At 38.5% G+C, this 23596-nt stretch overlaps 4 protein-coding genes across 7 annotated transcripts; 2 read left to right on the plus strand and 2 right to left on the minus strand.

Annotated features, from left to right (window-relative positions):
• Positions 1-12: 12 nt before the first annotated feature.
• LOC103332895 (U-box domain-containing protein 62-like) lies at positions 13-3850 on the minus strand. Of its 3 annotated transcripts, none has more exons than XR_016127319.1 (8): positions 2877-3849; positions 2444-2765; positions 2239-2320; positions 1515-1572; positions 921-999; positions 735-830; positions 580-650; positions 13-431 (listed from the first exon to the last, which is right to left on the minus strand). XR_016127319.1 is itself a non-coding variant. In XM_008235662.2 (8 exons), exons 1-8 carry the CDS (start codon positions 3367-3369, stop codon positions 308-310), a joined length of 1335 nt encoding a protein of 444 aa, XP_008233884.2. In that variant the 5' UTR covers positions 3370-3850; the 3' UTR covers positions 13-307. The 3 variants fall into 3 exon arrangements, 2 of the variants coding, with proteins under 2 accessions (XP_008233884.2, XP_008233885.2); XM_008235662.2 differs by having other exon boundaries at positions 911-999; positions 2877-3850; XM_008235663.3 differs by having other exon boundaries at positions 911-999; positions 2444-2747; positions 2877-3567.
• A 3375-nt stretch (positions 3851-7225) lies between these two features.
• On the minus strand, positions 7226-11811 carry LOC103332897 (leucine-rich repeat receptor-like protein kinase PXC2). Its single transcript, XM_008235664.2, has 2 exons — positions 9659-11811; positions 7226-9043 (listed from the first exon to the last, which is right to left on the minus strand). Exons 1-2 carry the CDS (start codon positions 11134-11136, stop codon positions 7594-7596), a joined length of 2928 nt encoding a protein of 975 aa, XP_008233886.2. The 5' UTR covers positions 11137-11811; the 3' UTR covers positions 7226-7593.
• Positions 11812-15057: 3246 nt separating this feature from the next.
• LOC103332898 (Nucleic acid-binding, OB-fold-like protein) lies at positions 15058-19512 on the plus strand. Of its 2 annotated transcripts, none has more exons than XM_008235665.2 (12): positions 15058-15162; positions 15283-15384; positions 15480-15650; positions 15779-15844; positions 16068-16133; positions 16288-16422; positions 17056-17231; positions 17385-17475; positions 17616-17684; positions 17997-18088; positions 18678-18741; positions 19167-19512. In XM_008235665.2, exons 1-12 carry the CDS (start codon positions 15082-15084, stop codon positions 19269-19271), a joined length of 1218 nt encoding a protein of 405 aa, XP_008233887.1. In that variant the 5' UTR covers positions 15058-15081; the 3' UTR covers positions 19272-19512. The 2 variants fall into 2 exon arrangements, with proteins under 2 accessions (XP_008233887.1, XP_088909786.1); XM_089053660.1 differs by having other exon boundaries at positions 17062-17231.
• Positions 19513-19662: 150 nt separating this feature from the next.
• Positions 19663-22646, plus strand: RR16 (response regulator 16). Its single transcript, XM_008235666.3, has 5 exons — positions 19663-21457; positions 21726-21805; positions 21953-22030; positions 22176-22246; positions 22335-22646. Exons 1-5 carry the CDS (start codon positions 21307-21309, stop codon positions 22432-22434), a joined length of 480 nt encoding a protein of 159 aa, XP_008233888.2. The 5' UTR covers positions 19663-21306; the 3' UTR covers positions 22435-22646.
• Positions 22647-23596: the final 950 nt, after the last annotated feature.

The raw sequence follows: 23596 nt of genomic DNA on the forward strand, positions 1-23596 counted from the left end.
AACGCACTAGGATCCCACAGACCAAAAATGCTTTATATAAACTTATACAAAGACTTAAATACAACGTTGCTCAAAGTGAAGAAAAATGAATACATATTTTTACAATCTAAATTATAGCCTTTTCTCAAAGCTGCTGTGACAAGGCTTCTATATAATTTACAAGGCCTGCATATGATCGTGTTTGCTTGTAATGAAATACAACTTTTAAGTAGGGACAGAAACTTCTTAAACAACAAAGTTAGTTATAGCTTGGCATAATACGCAACAAACTATTACGGCCTCACATTTCCTATTTCTGTATGTACGCCTAGAGCCAGTTAGGTCCCATCTTGCTTGACATTGGCTTAGATGAGGGTTCATCGGATACCTTGGCAAGTGACCGGTACTGCAATTTTACACTCTCTGCATTATCCAATGTCTTTACCACATACCTGTTGATGCAATTTGTACAATGAAAACAAATCTAAGTCAGCATCTCATTTGACAAAAGAATGTGACGCAAGAATGTAAGGTGGAACATTTCTTGATAAATTTTAAAATTGTTATACAAAATAGGAAGAAAACTAGAAAATGACTAACCATCCATTTAAGCATTGTGTTGTGACAACAGCCTCGCGCCCCACAAAGCGCTGCGGTGTCCTCTTATTCCCCTGCGACATTTCACTCCAATTATTAGTTAGAACAAACAATTGAACAAGAATTAGAGCCAAAGATTGGGACTTTGCTCTGCTAACCTTTATAATAACTCGGTCTGTCACTACAAATGGAAACTGAACACCTCTACCCCTCGGAGTGTCCACGAGAACTGAATCACTGTAACCACCCTTTTCCTACAGGAGAAGAAAAAAGGACTTAGTCTCAAGCTTTTGATAATAGTGTCCTAATGATGTCACCATTTCTGAAGACAAACCTGGTCAAACCTTTCTCTTCTTCTTTTGGATGAGCGATAAAATTGTAACTCTTCTTCCCGGCGGAATGCCAGCACAGCAGCTCGAAGAGCTGCACATATAAGACAAAATAAGTAATACTAGAGTGAGTTCTGTAACATACTACACTTTGTCATCTGACGGTTATTCTTTCGTCCTTTCTCTTGAGCTATAATAGCCTCAAACCATGATCTTCCCACTTAAATGTCAACGTTTTTCTTTCCCTAAGACAGTAAATGCTGGTCCCCAAGTATTCCCATCCAGGGTTTCGGATCCCCTCTCTCTGTTCCTTTAAGATTTCATTTTGTCCCCAATTCTTTTTCCTTTCTTACTCAAGTTAATTTCAAAAACATTAATTCCTTTTTCTTTGGAGCCTTCATCAACATATTTAGACATGCCAAGCCAGACAACAAGTTTTCTAGCACCAATGAGACAGGGCTACTGATATAGGTAAGTTCAGCATGGAACAAACAGAACCAAGACACATGCAAATGATTTGCTGGCTGTCCCCATTACATATAGCTGAGAAGATATTAACTTCGAAATGGTAAGTGGACATAAAGCTTCGATGAAAGTTTTTTGACTTACAGAGATTTGGGGCAATTGAATCTTCTGAAATTGACTGAGAACAGGTATAGCAAGCTTTCTGAAAACATAATATGATAAAAATTCAATTTTGACAAGCAAAACCAAAAAAAATTTAATTAACCAAAAGCAAGTACAAGGCATATCTTCTTAGCATTGGTTTATAGAATCCTACATGCACATGTAGCACATATATTTGCCAGCAAAAGGGACAAAATAATGTGAAAATATCACTTTATAGCTTCTTTTTTTGTCTTTGTAAAATCATTTAACACTAGTATCTCTCTTTATTGAATTCCACCCCACGGACAACAGTTAGCAAAATGGAGTTTTGCAAACTTGCTTGCACCCTTTAAAATGAAAGCAATTGAAGCAAGGACAGTATCCTGTCTTATCAACAAAACAACAATGCTATTGTAGCTATCTTTAATTTTAAATTGTAGAAACTGAAAATTATGCACATTACTAGATATATATGTAAAATCATATATACATATGCAACCAAAATACAACAGAGCACATATGTCAGCAATCTTGCCAAGCTTGCACTCACTAGAAAGAAAGCAATGCCCAATTATGTATCTCCATAAACTTTCAAAGTCTAAATACCATTATGAAGGACTTACAGTTTCTATGCCAGTCAGTTCATTACAAGAATATGTACCCAGTACCTTTTCTCAAAGACTAACAGAAACAATCACATCTATAACAGATAAATGGAGCTCACCATTCTAATAACATGCTGTATTCCACTACCTCCAAAGGAATGCCCGCAAGGCAATATCATTGCATCATCCATCAGAGCTCCCCTGCAATTCGACACAGCTCAAAGACTATGAGTCACCAATAGCATCTTGGTTAAAGCTAAAAATCCAGAAAAGTATAACCAAATACAAAACCAAATAACCAACACTTGAACAAACAAAACTTACGTCACAGGATCAGAGAGAATTGCTCTCAAAGAGTCTCCAGACTCGGACGAATACATAACATCCTTTCTTCCACTAAACCCACATCCATTTTCCACAACTGAATCCTTTTGAGCAGAACCAGACCCCTCAGACCCCTGCAAATACTGAGAATAATAAATGTCACCGTCTGGCTCTGCGACTGTGACCACATTGTGATAGTTTCCAAGCCTTCCTTGCTGAGTATCACTGGGACTAGCCCTTGTGTTGTTGTTCATTATTTGCTGCCCCACACTATGGTCTTTCACCAACACCTCTCTACTTGATCCTACTATCACAGTCCCACCTAATTATAAATAAATAAAATAAATAACATGAAAAGCAGCATTCAACGACAGTTTCCAAAATTAGAAACTATATCATGACAAGCTCAGAACTTTCCGCAAATATTGCTTACCAAAAGAAGAATGGCGCTGGTTATGGTGCTTAACTTTCCCATTTCCCATTTTGTCTTCCCCATTGTTTCCATTATTACTAGCAATGCCCTTGTTTCTGTTATCCACTCCGACAAGCCCTCCAACTTCAGCGTCACCTTCATCAACTTCATCATCATCGTCCACGTCATCCTCGTCGTCGTCGTCGTCGTCATCCTCGTCCGATCCCTCACCGCTCGGCGTCGTGTCGGCTCCATTCGAGTTCCAGTTTCGCGGTTCGGGTGGCTCCCGGCGGTCCGGATTCTCGTTATACATGCTGGGGCGGAAATCAGCGCTTTGCGGCGCGAAAAACCGGTCGTCAATGAAACCGCTGAGCTCTCGGGTCTTCGGACCCGAATCCCCGACCCGGCGCTGAGGCGGAGCTCCGCAATTGAAGCGCAAGTTCTCGTCTTGGAAAACGAGCTGAGAGTTGAGCCCGTTCTGGGTCGGAACCAGACCTAATTTTTCGGAGGACATCTTTGGGCGGAAGTGGGAACTGAAAACCCTAATTTGGGGAATTGGGCATAATTTGGCGACTGCAATTAGGGGAAATTAAGGGTTTGGGAAGGTGAATTAGGGTTTTAGCTCAGTGACTGGGTGGCGAAAAAGACTCTCAGAGTCAGAGGGGTGTATTTGCTTACATGGAGTATTGGGGAAGTAAAAAAGTGTAAAGCTTTGAGACTGGGAAGCTCAGTTGGAAATTAGGAAAAATAAAGGACTTAAAAGCATAAAACTTTTAATTTCAATTAAGCCACTGCAAAATGGTAGAACTACGAAATTATCTGAATCTTCACTATTCTTCTTGGATTGGAGCCTCTTCAGTATTTGGACCAGTTGGCGGCCCATCTTCATCTTGGTACATGTCGAATGAGTTGGAAACGGTGTTGTATTTGGAGAAAAAAACAAAGAAAAGAAAGGATAAGGCTTTGGTGGGAGGAGGATTGAGGTGGAGAAGACATTGAGACAGACCGACAGACAGACATATATTACATACCAAACCAATCACAAAATTCACATTGACACTGACTTTGACTTTGACATTGACTTGGACATTGATGTTGAAATGAATGAACTTTTGTTTTAGTGTTTTCACGATTTGATTTCAGCTTGCATTTTACTCATGCTTTGCTCTTTATTATGGTAAATAAATCAGGAAAGTTATGAATGTGTTCCAAGTTTGAGGTAAGAGGTTTTATGACTAATTATTTTGGTAATCCAAAGGAGTAGTGATACTGTTTGCTTGCTCCCCAAGTTTTCATGACTTGGCCCCAATAAAAGTTAACAAGCTTCCTCAACAAGCAAACAAGCCCCTTTCTCTCCCCTCCCTTTTTCTGTTTCTTAAAGTCATTTGGTGAAGTGAAGTTGCTTTTGTTTGGATTATGCATTTCCAATCTCCTTTTTTGTGTTTGTGGTTTTAAGATTGTCCTCTTCTGAACTTCTGAACTTCTATCTATCACTCAACCTGATTGTTTCTTGCTCTTATGATGCCAATTTTGAAAGTTGAAGACTAGCTTAAGGCAATTTTGTGAATGAAATTTTTCTTCAACTACATGGCCAATGCTTAATCTCAATATATCTTGTTTGCCATCTGAATTCCATCAAACACAGGGATCTTCTTTTGAAGGTTGATGACTGGTTCGGGTTGTGTACGCATCAATCAATCATGGATGTTGTTTTTGGGTTTAGTTTTTCTTAACAAGAAAATCAGTTGTTGGTTCCTTACTGTTATATGGACAATCAAACATTCAGGGTCAGCTTAGGTGTTGGCATATGTTCTTGTCTGGTAGTGATTGCTCTCTGTCCTGTATAATTGCATATATGCAATTAAGTGCATGTATGGAATTTGGGAAATCTACTAGTTCAGGGCCTTTTAATTTCAATCTGGGGCAGAGATGGGTGGAGTGATAATGTGGTTTAAAGGAAATGTAGAGCAGGAGTGATGCAGGAGCATAGGGTGGATCAAGATAGATATTTATCATTTAATTAGTTATTTCATGATATATTGTTATTTTCTTATTTAGGTAGTTTTATGATATCTTTAATTATTTATGTGTAATTTTATAATTAACTAATTTACTTTTGGACCAAGTAGCCTTGGTGTCCAAGTCTTGTAAAGCCTATAAATAAGGCTAATGTAATAGTTGTAGGAAAGTTGATGCTGATGATTAATGAAAGAGTTTATTTGTGGCATGAATTTGCTACGATATATGTGAGTTTGTACTAGCCCTAGATTTCGATGCTCATGTATGTGGTTGGTGACCTGCGTCCTGACCTTGATCCCCATCAAGGAGGGAGATGAAAACATTTGAGTCTTTATTCATTCACTGCTGTGCAAAACCAGAGAGAAGATCATATAACAATTTGGGTAACTAGTCCATTTGACTTACATTCCTTTTCTTTTTTTCTGCTTCCTCTCATAATGCGATCCTGTCTGCTGACAGAATGTTTGGATTTAACAGAGATTACATTTGACTAATTAAATCCTGATTTATTCCATCATGCTATTAAACTGGATATACTAAACCAGTTCTCAATGAAAAAAAAAAGAGCCAGGTTGGAGAACACAGCTGAAATTTTGACATAATAACTATAACAGAAAGCTGCAAATGCCATCTCATGAGGCCAGACCAAATCAATCATAGCAAAAACTGCTAGTGGGCATGTGTTGATTTGGACCTGTTGTTGGTAGGTGCGTGCCGTGCCCCACCTACCAATGCAACACAAGAGGCTCCAGTTTCAAACTTTCAATTGCTGTGACAAAAAGTTGAAGGGCTCTCAAGTTGTCCTTGAACAAAAGCAAAGCATGAAAGCAAAATACAAAACAAGATTTCTTTATGCGCAACGCTTCTCCTCAATAATGCCTTCTCACTTTATATTTTCTCCAAACAATGGAAGCAAGCAGCAGCTTTTTGCAGCCTTTCGTTTCAGTGCATTGCTGCCCATCTTTTGTAAGTTGATTAATCTTAAACATTTGGGAGTTAGTTTGTGGAAGCAAAGTCTTTAACTTGACTGCCCAAACCAATGCACATTGAGCTACAACCTTGCATCTTGAGCTCAATCGATGTTATCAAAGGCAGTGAGATTCTTGACTTTTGATGAGGTTACATGGAATGGAAGAAAACATTATGGGACAGAGCAACAGATAATAATAATATAAACCCAAGCACTTGGGAATATTACCAAAAAAAAGAAAAAAGAAAGAGGTGTATATTTGTTTTCTTCACCTGCATTAATAATCCATATCCAAAGAAACTCTAATTTATCAAGGAAGCCATGTGCTAGCTGATAATGCAAATGCCAATGCATTTATTTATTGTTCTCTTCTCTTGGGCCCAAAACCATATTTCTTTAAGTCATGGCTGAGTGCACTAGGGACAACTCATTGGCATTGCTTTGCAATCTATGCACATGGCTATGGAAATTTATATTCTTTGACTGCCCTTTAAAGAAACGGGGTGTTCTTTTCCGTGCGTTGTAGTTGTTAGTAGAAGTGCCTTATTTTTTTATTATTATAATAGAGAAATGCGATAGTATTTTATTGATAGGAGGAAAATCAACTCGTACAAAAACTGAGTCATGTCGTTGGAATTAAACGAGTTTCTCCATACATGCGGACTTAGTTGCCAATCTAACTAGGTAGCCTTATTTTTATGTTTTTCCAATTGTGCCTTTGGCCAGTGAGATGTCAAAGAGGAGATGGGCAATCCAAGCAATTCATTGGAAAGAGAAAAACACTGGAGAGTGTTTAAAGAGAAATAAACAAAGAAGACATTAGAAGAAAGTTGAAATTAGAACCTAAAGATACGGGTGGCATAATATATAACATAAAAAAAGATTGCTTCTATTCCGACAGGGCATCATCATGCGTGAAGTAAAATATTCTTATAGCTTCACCATCCGTTATCTTCAAGATGCTCTATCTCTTTATAATATGAATATAAGCATGCCCTACCATTTTGGGTTTTTCTTCCTTTTGCATTATTATACTCAGCTCTTTAGATGCATTTGCCTTAAAGTGGGCACTAAGATTCTCTGGTCTCCTCAGCCTCTCAACTCACTTTTGACTTGCAGGTTGTATTTTATTGCCTTTGCATTGCCATCATTGGCAACACATGGGCCAAGAACAGCCACCAACCCCTTCCCCATACATGTCTTTCAAAGTCAATTCTGCCCTTTCATTGTTTCTTTGGTTCTATATTTCTTTTCTGCAGGAGGGTTCTTGATATGCATGGTTTAGTAACTGCAAGAGCCTCATTAAGGAGATAGCAATCAACAAGTACATATAGATAATAAGTTGCAGAAGAAAACAGATTAAGAAGTATGCTCAGTGATATGTTTGCAAAACTTTCTAAAGCCTTTAGAAGTCAACAATATAATCAGCTCTTAGAAAGAAACATGACCAAGACAGAAACTGGAAGAGTACAAAAGATTAGTAGTGACAATATCTGAGAGGGACCCAAATTTGGAACCCGGCAAAGAAGAATCTGGTGACCTAGCTACTTGTAGCATGGGAGGAGAAACTACAGAAATAAACAGGAAATCCACAATAGAAGGAAATAACTACAACAATACAGAAAAGAAAAACCTTCCAACAATAAAAACTTTCTTCTCCCCCGGATGACAGGAACCAACTGGATTCTTCTGTGCCGGATATCCCATTGCAAATCCCTTCACTGAATCTGTTAAGATTAGTTAAATTCATCACAACTCCTCTTGGCCTTCCGATGGACATCTGATCAGCTCCAATATGTTGACCACCTCCGCCATGTCTGGTCTGTTTGACGGCACTTGTGATGTGCATATCAAGCCTAATTTCATAACAGGAATAGCCTCTTCTGCAGGGAAATTTCCTTGGAGCCTGCCATCAATGCATTCCTCTACTCTGCCTTCTTCTAATGCTCCTCTGACCATGTCGCAAAGAACCACAACATCATCTTCCATGTACTCAACAGGCCTCTTCCCAGTGACTACCTCCAGAACCAAAACCCCAAACCCATACACGTCACATTTCTCAGTTATCTTTACTGTTTTACAAGCGAACTCTGGTGCCATGTAGCCAAGGGCACTCTGGATCTTGCTGCTCAAAACATATCGGTCAAGCATTGGCAACAACCTTGCTAGGCCAAAGTCTCCCACTTTTGGTTCGCCTGAGCTGCCGATCAGGACATTGCTAGATTTTATGTTGTAGTGAATTATGTTCATTTGATGCAAATGAGCCAAACTTTTCGCAGTTCCAAGAATTATATTGAACCTGTCATTCCATGACAGGAAGTTTCCACCTGCTCCATCATGAAGATGCTTATATAAACTACCGCCAGAGACATATTCATATATGATGAGCTGTAATGATGGAGTCCAGTAATAGCCTTCGATTTCCACAAGATTATCATGCCTCACTTTCCCCAATTTCTTAACTTCCCTTTCAAATTCTTCTTGAGACTTGACAAGACTTGAAACAGTGAGCTTCTTGATTGCAACAGGCCGCCCATCTCGAAGAACTGTCCTATAGACTGCTCCAAACCCTCCACGACCAAGCTCACAGTCCTTGTTGAGTAGAGCATGTGCACCAGTGCTGAAGTCAGGCTCACCTGAAAACATGACAAGCTTGCCGGAGTTGCCATCTGTTGTTGGGGAATGGCTGAAATCATCCCCAGCTGATAACGCAAGGGCTGCTGGTGAATGAGTTGTAGAAGATCGAACACGGAGATTAAGTACAGTGATGGCAATCACACCAATGACAATGACAGCAGCTGCAGCAATGGCAATGAGTGCAGATATACTAAGGATGATTCTTCTATGACCAAGATTTGAAGATAATGTTCCTGGTGTGGTGGAGTCAGAAGAGGAGTTGGGATTGAGGACAATGGGTTTCGGAAGAACTGTTGGGCAAGACTTATTAACTGCAGAGCCACAAAGAGATGGATTGCCAGAGACAGAGGAAGGGGAGATGGTATTGAAAAAGGCACCCGCAGGTAGTTCACCCTGGAGGTTGTTGTGGGAAATATTGAAGGAAAGAAGGTTGGGAAGATTGGCTAACTGCTTGGGTAGGCCTCCCGTGAGGTTATTGAAAGACAAGTCCACATTTTGTAAGTTGGTAAGTTTGGCCATTGCTGCAGGTACTGGGCCAGTCAGTCTGTTCTGTGATGTAATTCTGGAGAATTCAAACGAAAGAACATATCAAAAAACAAGAAAAATATGTTAGAATGATAAAATGGAGTAGGACTTGGATTACAACCCCATAACAAAATTAGTGACAACGAAACCTTTGAGCTAGTTTTCAAGAAGGAGATAGCAAAAATCCAGACTAATGTGGTATTACACGTTATCATCAAACAAAAGTGGCAGCAAGAGATTTCACGTCTTCATTACTTCCCAGAAAATCAGTATGCAATTCATTAACATGAAACAATCTCAAACAACAGAAAAATATATCTCTGTACTTCGAAATCAAATTGCAGTACTTGAAGTTCTCACTTCCCAGTATGACCAAAATGTCTACAACATGAAAGATAATATTTAAAGATACTATGTAAAAGTAGACTTCTTAAGTGCAAACACACATGAATCCATTTCGACAATGAGCCAAAGAAAAGTTTTATGTGCAAATTAGTTCTCAGTTCTAGGTTAAGGTAAATGCAGAATTTCCCAATAACAAGTATCCAAAATGTTTAAATGAAACCTGGATTCGTGCGTGAATCCCAAACTACCCGTTAAAATTAAAAAAAACACGAGACAAGAAATGAATTGTAGAGCTAAGAGAACTTACAAAGTGGTCAGAGAAGAACAGTTCCCTATTGAAGTTGGAATTTTTCCCGTGAGAAGGTTATTTTCCAATCTCAATTCCTTCAATGAAAAAGCCCCACCAATTTCCAGAGGGATGCTTCCACTGAGCCGATTCTCACTCAAATCCACATTGTCCAGGGCCTTCAACTCTCCAATAGTCACAGGAATAGGACCAACAAGAGAGTTACCGGAGAGGTTCAAACTAAGTAAACTGCTTAAGACCCCAATGTCAGATGCAATTTCACCAGAAAATTGATTAAGGGATAAATCCACGACTTGCAGATTTTGAGGCGCATTTCCAATTGAGGAAGATACAGGGCTATTTGCGCTTCCACTTAGTTTTTTCTCTGAAAGTGAAACTTCCTCTAAACCCGCCTTGAATATCCACGCAGGAAGTTCATCCGCCAGCGAATTCTTACTAAAATCTAAAGCCACAAGGCTTGTGCAATAAGCCATGGACTTGGGTAAGCTCCCAGTGAACCCATTTGCAGAAAAATTCAACACCTTTAAAGCCTGAAGATTACCTATTGAACTTGGAACTTCGCCCAAAAATCGATTGCCAGAAAGGTCCAAAGTCTCCAGGCTCTTCAACTCTCCAATCCACTCAGGAATCTCTCCGGCAAATGAGTTTTGGTGCAGATTTAGATAGCTACACAGGCTAAGTTTCTGCATTGTCTGAGGAAGGTTCCCAGAGAATGAATTCTCGCTGAGATCAATGGACCTCAAAAGCAAGCAACTTCCAATTCCATCTGGAACTTGCCCAGTAAACCGATTCTTCCCCAAATTAACTGCTCGCAAGTTATTCAGTCTTCCAATGGCCTTTGGAATTTCACCTTCCAACAAATTATTAGACAAATCCAGTGATCTAATCCCATTCAAGGACCAAATCCCAACTGGAACCGAACCCGAAAACTGGTTCAACGACAAGTCAATTGCGGCAAGACTCGCACAAGAGCCCAAACTCTCAGGAATTTTCCCGGAAATTTTGTTCTTGGCCAAAGAAATCGTTCTCAGAGACCCACATTGCCGGAAGAAGTCTTCGGGTACAGGACCAGAGAAACTGTTCTCGCTCAAGTCAAGTGCTCGTAGGTTGTCGATATGTGCAATATTAGGGGTTAAGCTTCCGGTGAGATTGTTCTTGGAGAGGGACAGCTTTCGCAGAGATTGTAACTGGAGGAGGCCTCGGCCTATATGACCCGAAAGAGAGAAGTCGTCAAGACTGAGCTCAATGACCCTGTTGGATCTTGGATGGCATTTCACGCCATCCCATTTACATGGGCTATCGTCGTCTTCGCTCCAAGTTGCTAACTTTCCTTTTGGATCTTGAATATCAGCCTTGAACACTATCAGCCCCAAGACGTCGTCGTTCAGAGATGGGTTTAGAGATCTCCCAAGAACAGGAGCTAAAACAAAGACGGTGAATAATACGAGCAGCGGTTTCATGCTTAAAAATGCTCGCATTGTTTGGTGCTCAAAAGACCACACTAGAAAGCCATGAAGAAATTTAACCGACCCAGAAGACCAAACAGCTCAGAATCACTGGATGTGAGCTTGAAATGCTCAGATTTTCAACACAAACAAAACCAAAAGAAAAAGGCCAACTTTCTCCAACGGCTAGATTTGGTGGTGCGAAAAGAACAAAATGAGCCAAACTGTCAAAGTAGAGACTCTAATGCTCCAGAAAGTGGCGGCATTAGCAAATGAGAAACCAGAGAAACCGAAAATGGGTCGAAATGACAAAAGATTCACAGCTATGTGAAGTGTTTCAAAAAATACCCTAGAAATCTCTTCGCAGTGTAAACAGTTGAGCTGCAGAGATCAAACAGTTAGAGTAAAGTCACAGAAGAAACTCTGAGCTGGTTCGATCTATGAACCACCAAATGCCAAAATGGCCGGAAATCAGTCGGAACTTGTAGCACAGAGAAGCTCCGGCGACGGAGAAGAATTGGGATTCCGAGAAAGCTCGGAGAAAAAGCTTGAAAATGTAGGGGATTAGAGGGCTCTCTCTCCCTCCCTCTCTCTCTCTCTCTCTCTCTCTCTCTCCGAGCGTTGAGGCTGAGAGTCTTTTCTCTCTCTTCTTCTCCGTCTGTCAACCGTGTGTAGTCTTTTAAAGTCTGATGAGCTCTGAAAAGAGAAAAAATTAAATCAAAGTTTCTATCTTTATTAACGGCAGGGCGGGACCGGCTTGGTAGATGGGGGTGCTATTTATTACATATTGGACACGTGGCGTGATCCGTAGGGTGCAGGGTATCCGATGTGGCACACACCTAGTCGTCGTTATCGATGGTGCTTTTGACGTGGAAGGCACAAGTGGCGGTAATTGGCGATTGAGCGCTTGGAATGTGACTGAAGAACCAACTCAGGAACCGCCCCTGAAGTTGACTAAATTTACGCTTCTGACATACAGCTGCAATCAATCTGGGAAAGATGAAGGTTCAAATTAGGAGCATGGCTAATTAACTGTATGTAATGTTCATTCATTCATGTTATACTTTTAGATAACAAAATCATGTTTTCTTTCGCGAGGTGAATGTTTACATCAGTCGTTCACGTATGTAAAGATGATTAACTGTTAATCATTGCACTTTAGCATAACTCTAATCATAAAGTTTTTAGAACTCGAGTGATTGAGTAGATGCTTTAATACTTAATTATAAAAAGTTCAAGTGTTCTCTCCCTCCCTCCTTTGACTAATAAGAAGCATTCATATTAATTAATGCGGTTGAATTATGAAAATAACTATATAATTAGTACCAAAAAGTTAAATGTATCTTAATTTTCTTGAACTATTTTGTTCTTTTGGCATTGTTTTTGACTGGGAGAGGAGTTGACATAATCATAGACTACCCCATACATCTATATTAATTATGTTTCTTCTTGCCTTATTAATAGAAAAAACGACAAGCTCATTCATCATAACTGGTAAATGGGGTTACTGTAATCATCTGGCGCAGTGCAGAGGGTGAATTTGGAAAGTTGATATCTCTAACAGAAGGGCTAGCTGTGCTGAGAAAGTTATTGGGTGTGGATAGTGGAAAACATTGAACAGAGAGAGTGAAGGGGCAAAAGCAAAGCAATAAAGGCAATTAAGTAGGCTGGTGGAGGAGGTGGGTGGTGTAATAAAAGAAAAGGTGAGAGAGAGAGAGAGAGACAGAGATACACAGAGGGAGAGAGAGAGAGACAGGTGTTGTGGTGGAGATTGCAGGGCTGTGTTTGTGTGACAAGGACTCAAACTTTCGTTGCTTTTGATCTTTCTTAAATTCTAGTTCTTTGTTTAAGCCCCTACCCTACTTCTCAGTCTCTTTATTTTTGGGTCACATACATTGTAAATGCACCCCTGCATACTTTATTTTTAACCCAACTCCTGCATCCTGCAGACTTTCACACTTTGTTGCTGCTGCAGGCTGCTGAACCCCAACAGAGATTGGTTTCCCTTCAAGATGTGAAGTGAAGGTTTCATAATTTAGGTAAAATCATCTCTTGTTGGGGTTCAATTGGATTGTCACTCTATTTAATATATATTATGCTTGCATTGCATGTTAAGCCATGTCACGAGGGAGGGAAATGCGCCCACCAACTACCAATTAGCAACACAAATTTTAATAAGAAGAAAAACATCCATGTCACTGATTTTAATTTCCCTTTAATTTTATCTCAAATTTTAATAAATATTAATGGGGGGTGTGAAAGCAAGTCATATCCAACCATAATATGTACTTCTGAAGCAATTTGGTTTGGCATCTTTAGATGCAATTAAGCCATTGATTATGGGCTAATTAAATTTAAGCTGCTGGGTTGTTCTCTTCTCTGTCCCTCAAGCTTTCATTGGACCTTTGCTTGCACTTGCACACACACACAGCCAGCCAGTCTAATCAACATTTCAGAGTTTAGGGTTTTAGAGACTTGGAGGAGCACTTTGTGTTGTCTTTATGCATTGAGGCATATAGCCGACTTCTTTGCTCAGAATTTGGAACTTACTGTAGCACCAAAAGAATAAGTCCATTCTGCACTACAACTTTTGGGCTGTCAAGCAGGTTGCTTGCTGCAGCTACTGCCATCTATCTCTCTATACTCACCTTCAAACAGCAATCACAAACATGGTATTGTTCCTCTCTTCCTCAACATACCCTATTTTGTGATACATAATTAATACAACTAATCCCAATACTTAGAGGTAAATACATGTATGTAATGACATTTAATGACCCCTTTTCTCAGTGATTATGGCTTAAAAAAGAGTAAAGGTCAATAATGAACATGTGGCCAAGACTAAATGGCAAGCACTATTGCCAAAAACCCTAAAGCTTGTTAGGTGCCGTTAGGGCAATTTTTTAAGTGGTGGTTGTGAATTCCAAAAAGGAAAGAGAGGGTACTGTGCCAGCTGCATGTCAATTCTCTTTAATTATCTGACTTTTTCTCACTGGACAGTAAAACGACATGGTCCAACTGATGATGCATCTTTTGCAATTTTACCCTTGTGTTTTTAACTTGCTTTTTTTCTGCAGTGTGCTTTTGTTTTGTGTTTATTGGTCAATCAGAATTGCCGGGTTGGCAGGAATTTCTGGGCAATATACCGGCAGCCTGGGAAGGAGAAGAGGAAAAAACTAAAAGGAAGAAGACAACGCATGAGTGGGACCAGTTTTTTTGAATATTTCAATGGAGGGACTCTCCATATTCCATAATGGATTCTTTCTTCTTGTTAACCTTTGAATTTTCTCCACATGAATACTGGATAGAAAGAAAGGCAAAATAATGAAAAGCTAAAAATGAAAAATATCAACAATGATGAGTTATTATAGTCATGATGATTTTTCAAATAAATGCCATAGATTATTGAACATTTTACTTGTATCGCATCATATTGTTAATGATGGGTAAATGTGAATTTCATTATTAAAAAAATAGAGAAAATTTTGCATGCAATGTCATGCATGTTCATCCCAAACTAATGAAACGAGATGATAATTGCATATGTAGATTAGCCCAATTGACTAATGCGGTGTACTCGTCTCCTTGCACCCGAATTTGAGTAGTTAGAATATAGCTTCGTCAACTAACAAAAACAGAGATGAGATGATAGTTGAGGTCCTCATTTTTCAATCCAACAGTCCACATAAGAGGTTTATGTATGGCACCTTCACTATAAAATTTCGCAAACCTAATAACAGCACCAAGACTGATAGCTCAAGAACTTGAAGCCCAAGTCCAGGATGGTTCAGAAATGACCCATTTGCCAGATTTGTTATGTTTTTGCTTAATGGGCTATTTGTGCTTTTTGATGGGCCATGCTTGTTTGGATCAGAGCCCAAAATAAGCCCAAAACATGTAAAAGCCAAAAACCCTATATCGTAATTGAATTGCCCTCTGAACTGAGAGAAGTCCGAGCTCTGATTCTGAAGGAAAGAAATGGCAGCTAATGGAAGCACCAGCCTAGACAGAAAGCAATTGATAGCATCAGCTCTATGCAAACACTTCTCTTTAGATCCTGTAAGCAATCAAACCGATCTCTCTTAAATTTGCAACTAAAGCTTCAAGCTTTCTTCTTGGTTTCCTTTTTTCCTTTTTTGTGGGACTTTGGTTGCTTAATCTTAAACTTGGATTCTGCAGAAAACGTTTCCGGAAAACATTGCTGAAGATGAAATCACGAGTTTCTATACAACCATCTTGAAGTCAGCCAAAAACGACGCCTCAGTGGAAGTGCAAGATGGGGTAAAGTTTTACTGCCTGAACATTTTAGTTATAATGCATTTCTGGCAACTTTTATATCAATAATAAGTAAAGACTTCATCTTTTGGGGATTGTAGGTGCTTCAATGGATAAGATATGCAGACGGTTTTCTTACAGATCCCCAGGCATGCTTTGAAGTTCTGAAAGGGTTAAATGATACCTTGGCTGACTTGTCTGTGCTTTTGGGAAATGGTTTCACACCCTCTGAAGCTGATGTTATTGTGTTTGCTGTGGTGCATTCTTCTGTGGTATGGATTGTTGTTGTTCACTTTCAATTGTTGAATTAACTCTATATATATGTGCATGCATGCATGTTGTGTGTGATGGATCAGTGTTGTTTTGCATTTTCAAAGATTTTTGAGTGGTTTATTTGCAGATTGGCCTTTCGAATTCAGATAGGCAAAAGTTGCCGCATCTGTTGAGATGGGTGGATCACATCCAGGTATGCATTTCCTTTATGTTAATCTTTAATTAAGTTTATTAGAATCTGTTAGCAACACTAATCGAAAGTGTGCCAGTGATTTTCTTTGAAATAAAGTACCATGTGGTTACAAACTCTGCTGTCATTAGATGCAGAAATAACAAGCCACTTGTGGTATCATTTCCCCATGTACCTTTCATAAGTCTTATAGTCAACTAGTGCTCACAACTTTTTTCTCCCCCAGAACAAGGTGGATTTTGGGGACTTACTTAAGAAGATAGTGATAGAGAAGGTTCCATTTGACTTTCTAGTAAGTAAAATTTACTAATTATTCTGAAATTCCTGTTTCATTCTTTACATCTCTGAGCCCTGATATTGCTCATGTTTTCTTGAGAGTCCCAAAGTTGACCTATATTATTCTTGAGAAATAATTGTCCTGTATCCTTTGATTATCACGTCTACAGAAGTTGTATGCATTGCGGGGAGCAAAAAGTGCAGGTAAGGTGGAAATAGATTCAAATGCAAAGAAGACTGTTCAAAGTGCAAAAAGCGCAGACAAGCCAGAGGCAGACCTGAACACAAAGAAAAGTGATGCTGAGGTTTATCCTTTTAAAATTTCAGTTATTCTTTCTCTTGTGTACAATGAAATAATCTTTCTGTCATATGACCTGTTTCTATAATGAATAATATCTTACTTATAATTTTTGCAGCTGTACCTACATGCGTATATTCATATACTTATATATGCATGTATCAAACCTATAGATGATAAAAGGTCCTCAATTTGTTAAATTTTTTTAAGACTTCCATTTTGTTAGTATATCTTGATGATTTGGATTTCCTACAAAAAACAATTCTAGTAAACAGCACGCCTAAAAAGATTAACAGTACCAAACAGTGTAATAGACTCATGCAATGAATTCCAAGATTAAACTACCATAAGATGCTTTCGATCTGAAACCACCTCAATTCTTGTACTATTCTTCCAATTTCCCATATTGCTATATGAGATATCTATGTAAAGTACTTGAGCTGCATACTTATACTTTCAATAACGGTATTTCCCTTGATCAGTTGGCTAACCGACATTATATCTTTCCATCCTCGTTATGTGAGTTTATGGTTGCGTTTGTGTGGTAGAATTACTACATCCAAACAATGCTTCTATTTCCAGATTTCCTTCCTGGACATTTCTTGCCCAATTACAGTGTATTCTTTTCTGAAATTGTTAGATAAAGGCTACAGGAGATAAGAAAACAGATAAGAAACCCGATAAGAAAGCTACTCAAGAGAAGAAAAAATCTCCAGAAACAGAGGCAGTTGAGAAAGACAAAGAACTTAGTGTCAGTTTGTTGAATATACAGGTTGGCCTCATTCGCAAAGCTTGGAAGCATCCGTCTGCTGATAGGTATGCAGGAGACATTTTTTTCTCTTCTCTTCTAAAGCCAATTGACAGTACTTGCAACGTAGCTATCTTTGCCTCAAGATTTTTACTCTGAATATTATTGTACATCTATAAGATGCAATTCAGTCATAACCCTTGTTTTAAAACATGATACAGTTTACTGGTTGAGGAGATTGATGTTGGAGATGCTAAATTGCGACAAGTGGTCAGTGGCCTGGCAAAATATTGTAGTCCTGAGGAGTTGACGGTATGATTACTGCTTGATCTTTTGGAAGTAGATAGTTTTTTCACTTGGTTTTTTTTGCATGGGTTTATATTGATTTTCACCTTTGTTAGATGAATATTCACACTTTCTGATATATTTTGGTGTTTGCATGCACTATGCAGAACCGTAAGGTTGTGCTGATTACAAATGTGAAACCTGGAAAGTTACGCGATGTGGCGTCAGAAGGACTGGTATGTGTTTCTTGTCATTTGCATCATAGTACTCTCACTTCCGGTAATCAAAATCGTGCCTTTATTTTCATATTTTGTGTTCAAATCTTCAACTTGTGAATAAAAAGTGTTTTCAAGTTTTCGCTCCATCCCTTCAAATGAAAAATTTATAATCTCAATGTCTATTCTCTATAGTACAAGATTCCAAATCTGTACCATATATGGTCACAGCTTATGAAGAGAGTCTTTTTTAGTGAAAGCTGAATTTTTCTAGAATAAGCTTCTGCTAAACAAATATGAAGGTATGGGTTTCATTTTTGTGCATGTGTTCAGGTGCTATGTGCTTCTAATGAAGATCACACTCTTGTAGAGCCTTTGCTCCCTCCAGAAGGAGCCAAACCTGGGGAACGTGTGTCATTTTCTGGGTAAGTTAGCTGAAACTACTTGGAGCTTGAACAAATATTTTCATTGGTAACTTATAATGCAAACATAGTTGCAAAAGTGAGGGCTTTTTATTTTATTAAAATGTTATTTTGCAACTGTGCTGGTAGAGTATTTTTGCACTTATGGGAAGCTTTCTAGCTGGTTTTGAATTTATTCAATCCTCAATTATAAAGGTCAAAGTAACCTAATTTTCCCCTTACAATAGTCTGTTAAAACTGAGAATCACAGCATTTCTTTTTTGAAGTTCTAGCCCACCATTAGGGTTGAAAAAAATATCTGAACCATCATGGTGCCCCTGTTTTTGAATTTGATTGAACTAACAACCAGGGTTGTATGTGTGGAAGAAAATAACAAATTTGATGGAAAACTGGAAGTTGCCTACTCCTACATTTTATCAACAAATAGACGTGACTTTTTTAGAGTGACCTCATTTGCCCCCCATGTACTGTCTATATTCATTTGTTCAACACTAACTGCTGTTTATGATTATCATCATTATTATTATTATTTCTCCCAAAATAATTGACTCTTTGGACTAGTTGTTTCTCACATACACTTCTTTTTATCCAGGGTTGATGGAAAGCCAGAAGATGTCCTCAACCCAAAAAAGAAACAGTTGGAGAAGATCACACCGGTATGTTCTTTTTTCTTTTGGTTATGGGTTTGTGGATAGTGTTCAGTAGGGGACAACCATAGTTGTGCTGCAGAATTTATACAGATTATTCACACCTCCTATGGAACTTGTAGTCAACAAAATTACTGCTTAGCCAACCATTAAAAAGTTCACTTGAAAATTCTGAGGTTTCTGGGGGTGATTTAGTCTGATGATTTGCAAGATGCTTAAGGTTTTTGGATTATCATCTATGTGGTAGTCAATTGATTCCTGAATGGTGGCCAATATTACCACTTGAGTGACAAAAATACAAGGATCTAGTAGGACATGAGTTATTACAGTTAGGGTGAATTAGTCATACTGTCATCCGCTCTGCATTTATTCCTAAAAAAATTATGATGCTCAAAGTTGGGCATGCGAATCTCAAGGGTGTTTCATTGTTGCAGCATCTTTTCACTGATGATAAGGGTGTGGCTACGTTCAAGGGTATTCCTTTTATGACCTCAGCCGGGCCTTGTACATCATCCATTTCCAAGGCAAGCATCAAATGATGATCTTTGGCCCATCCAACAAAAATTGTAACTCACACTTTTCAAGGATTTTCTCAGCAATGCATTAGTGGCCCTCATTTGATGAGAAAATATTTTATGGAAATGCAGGTTCATTTTCCTTTTTGAAAATGGAAAAAAATGTTGTAGTGAGGCTAGTGTCATATCAAACAGGGTTCATGTCGCCTTACCCTCCTATCAAATGCTTTTACATGCTGTTGCAATCAATTGAAATTTTTCACAATGCCATGTGACCGTGTGACAGTCGAACTAAAAAAAATTAAAACTTTCGTGGATAAGAGTAGTAGTACTAAGCAAACTGAGTCATTGCTCACGTTTCTCCACAAAGCCAGCAGCTAACTCATAATCTCGTAAGGTAATGAGAGTTATAGGACAAGTGAACCTCTTAAAACATCAGATTAAGTTGTTACAAAGGAAAGAAAAAGGAAAAAAGAAAGAAAAAGGAAGTCTGGTTTTCGAAGCTGCTACAGAATCAGACAGATGACGCTGATGTTGCAGTGTGCTGTGGTGGCCTAGAGATATACCAGTCTTGTCTGTAATCTGCTCTTGAAAATGTACCGTGTCAGAAAAATTTGTTGCTTTGTCATTGACAGAAGAACAAAACAAGCAGGCCTGGAACACATCAACCCTTTTGATCTTATCCATTAACTAAAACAAACTTGTTTCCTACACGAGTAATGTTTCATTTCATATATGCCGCACAAATCGTTTTTAAACCACATTTTATTTATGGAAGCAAATCTTATCTCTATAAAAGATGTGGTTAATTTATTTTGCAAAAAAAAAGGTTGAAAAGTCTCACTGTGTGACCCGTGGTGCAATTATCTGTCGTTTTGAACAATTGAGAGTAAATAGCAAAGTGAGTCAGACAGAGACTAGAACACAGAACAAAGATGCTGTCGTTTTATATGGTTTGTTCGTTACCATTACGTATGTATGGATCATTCTGCACAGTTTGCGCCAAGAGATTCTGTATAATTTCAAAGAGTCAGATCAAAATCGGATCTTTTGGACATTGGTGGCGCCAAATTTGATCCACCAGATAATTCATATAGTAACTTTATCCCCCTTCCTTTGACCAGCTAACTCCAAGTAACCATCAATTTTGGTGTCTTTCATTTTTCATTTTTTCTAGTTGAATTTTTTTATGGTGGAAGATTTACCTACTTATAATAATCTCATGAGGCCATATACATACAGCAACCCCAAATTAAATTGATGGTTAAAAAGAAGCACTAGTTTGAAGTTTCTTAGAACAACAACCGTCTTAAATAACATTTTATGCTGTTAGTACCGTACCAGTCTGTTTACTGTTGGGAGAGAGAGAGAGAGAGAGAGAGAGAGAGAGAGAGAGAGAGAGAGAGAGTATGTATTCCAAAAGGGTATAATGTGCTCCTGGTTATTATGGTATCAGCAGCCAGCAGCAGTGAAAATCTGGTAGAAATGAATCAAATGACATAATGCAGCTGTATTCATGCAGACTTCTGATACGTACTGATTGCTACACACACAAACAGAGAGAGATGATGTGGTGGGACTTGGAAGAAGGGAAACTGGGGACTGAATCAAATCAAGGTAGAAACCCAAAAAGGATCACAAAAGATCTGTGACTGGATACTGATTCTGATTCTCTCTCTCTCTCTCTCTCTCTCTCTCTCAATATCTTCTAAAATTCCTCGTCCACCAACAACAAAACCTATCCTTTTCTTTAATACAATGCATTTACTGAAACTTCATATAAATACAACCCAACCCACCACATTACACATTATCTTATACGTTCATACATTTCTTATGAGTTTGTTTTGTTTTATGTATGCGCAGCGCAGGTTAATTGCTATTGTCAGAGAAGTCGTTTCGTTTTAGGTCTTGTGTAATTAATTGCGTGTCTTTTATTGCAACTGCGTTTATTAGTGCCTTTTCTTTCTTCCTTTTTGCTGTTACATAGCTTTTAATGTTTAGACTCTGCCCTGCCTATTGAGTGGTGGGTGAGGCGTTATTGTTGGGTTTAAGACCTATGGAGGCTTCTTCGGCTTCATCTTCATCTTCATCTTCATCTTCAACGGGTTTCATGGAAAATGTGGAGCAACCCCATGTTTTGGCTGTTGACGACAGTATCATTGATCGCAAACTAATCGAAAAGCTACTCAAAAATCTGTCCTGCAAAGGTAACAAACACTCTGCATGCTGCAAATCCCTCTGTTTTCTCTGTATTCTCGTGCTAATCTTCATTGGACACTGGTTAATGATTGTGAGGGATTTTGGATAATAGAAGGATTAAGAAGACTTTTTTTATGGAGAACTAAGTTAATATAAATATTTTTCAAAGGGCATAATGTATATATAAAAACCAGAGTTTAGTTATATAAATGCATGTCCTATTTTTCCTTGTTATTATGTAGTTTAACAAATGCCAGTGTTCTTCAATGGGTGCAGTGACTACTGCAGAAAATGGGCTAAGGGCATTGGAGTTTTTGGGCTTGGGAGATCATCAAAACAGTAGCTTAGAGGGCAATGTGAGTAACTAAAACTATATGCTCAGAGAAATTTGATAACAGTCAATAGAATAATAAAATCAATCCCCTTGGTATAAACTTGCTGTTTGTTGGTAGTTATGTAATTTTAAAGATTTTTACTAAGAAGAGTTCTGTAAGTATTTGCAGATCTCAAAGGTAAATCTGGTAATTACAGATTATTGTATGCCAGGGATGACAGGCTATGAACTACTCAAGAAAATCAAGGTATTGTGGCAAACTCTTTGAACAAATATTACCTCAGATTTACATTCTTTATTTGTAGTATCAAATAAGGTTAAAGATATGTTCATGATTTCTTAACCCCTTTGACCATATGTGCACATTGCATGCATTTCCTTTTTGCATACAGGAATCATCACTCATGAAGGAGGTTCCAGTGGTGATTATGTCATCTGAATACGTACCGAATCGTATTAACAAGTAAATGAATATAGCTTATGATGTGTGCTTTCTTTTGTTCTTTTCCTTTATTTTTGTCACTTTAAGGTTTTTTGTTTCTGCTCAACAGGTGCTTAGAGGAGGGAGCTCAGATGTTCATGCTAAAGCCTCTCAGACAGTCGGACATAAAGAAATTGAGATGTCATTTGATGAAATTGGAAAGAACCTGAGAAGAAAAAAAGTTTATAATATCCCTCATGACATAGAACTTAGAACTCTCCTTCAACTGCTAATTTGTAACATCTGGTTTTGTTTTGCTCAGAACTTGTTATCTCCACCTTTGCATTATTGTATGAGGCACAGAGATACTTTGAAGTAACATTCATTTTGTTTGAGAATCAATTTGCCTTAGAAAATTGAAAGAAATATTTTCCATTGCTTTTACTCTGATGCTTTGCTTTGCTCATTGTTTTAACAAAGTATTGACCATGTTACGCAATTTCATACAGTGAATATTATTACCAGAATCATCGACAGCCTCAAACACAAAGGAAAAATCGACATACGAAAATTGGAGTCTAAATTCAATCATTGTTGTTCAATAATTTACAAAGAAAAAGCTATAGAATCATGAGGATGTACAATCAAAATTCCTAACTGCAGCGATTCTAAATTGACGGAATTTGGACTCTTGTAGCCCTTGACATATGCCAAATCCCAAATTTTCTACATTTCTAAACATGTTCTTCTCCCCAAGGACCCCAACCTTGATCTTCTGCAGGATAACCAGGAAAACATCGCGCATGATTCACTTCCTCATTGGATACAAGACCTTGAAAGTAAATCTCAGGTGCGTGCAATCACCCGTATAAGGTAAACTGGATGTTTTTTTGCAGGCTTGATCTTCCTTGACATGCATATTTACACAAGAACCAAACAAAGTGGTGATTGATTGATGAGGCGCATCTGATCCCATATTTACCGCCCAAATTCGTGTTTTTCCTCAGAGGATCCGACACCAAATATAAAAAGAAAAATGCAGCAAAACTTCAAACTTCTCCACCAGCAAAATAAATATTGCAAAGTCAATCCCAATATCATGAAAACTCGTGGAAATGTCTGCGGTGGTGGTGATGGTGGTGGTGGCGGTGTCTGCACTCATCCAATCCAAAGCACCGCATGACAGGGAAACAAGTCACAAACATGCATCTCCCTATCCCTCTAAATATTGAGGACACTGCAAAGCAATGGCATGCCCTTTTCGGATTGCGCAGGCGTTTCTTCTTTCTTCCATTGCTGTTAGAATGATCATGGCCGTCACAAGGACAACGTTGATGCTTGCCCATCACCTAAGCAACAATCACCTAACAAAAAAGAAAAAGAAAAAAAAAG

Source organism: Prunus mume, linkage group LG5 (assembly GCF_029339155.1).
Source record: "Prunus mume cultivar Tortuosa linkage group LG5, ASM2933915v1, whole genome shotgun sequence".
Taxonomy (NCBI): Eukaryota; Viridiplantae; Streptophyta; class Magnoliopsida; order Rosales; family Rosaceae; genus Prunus; species Prunus mume.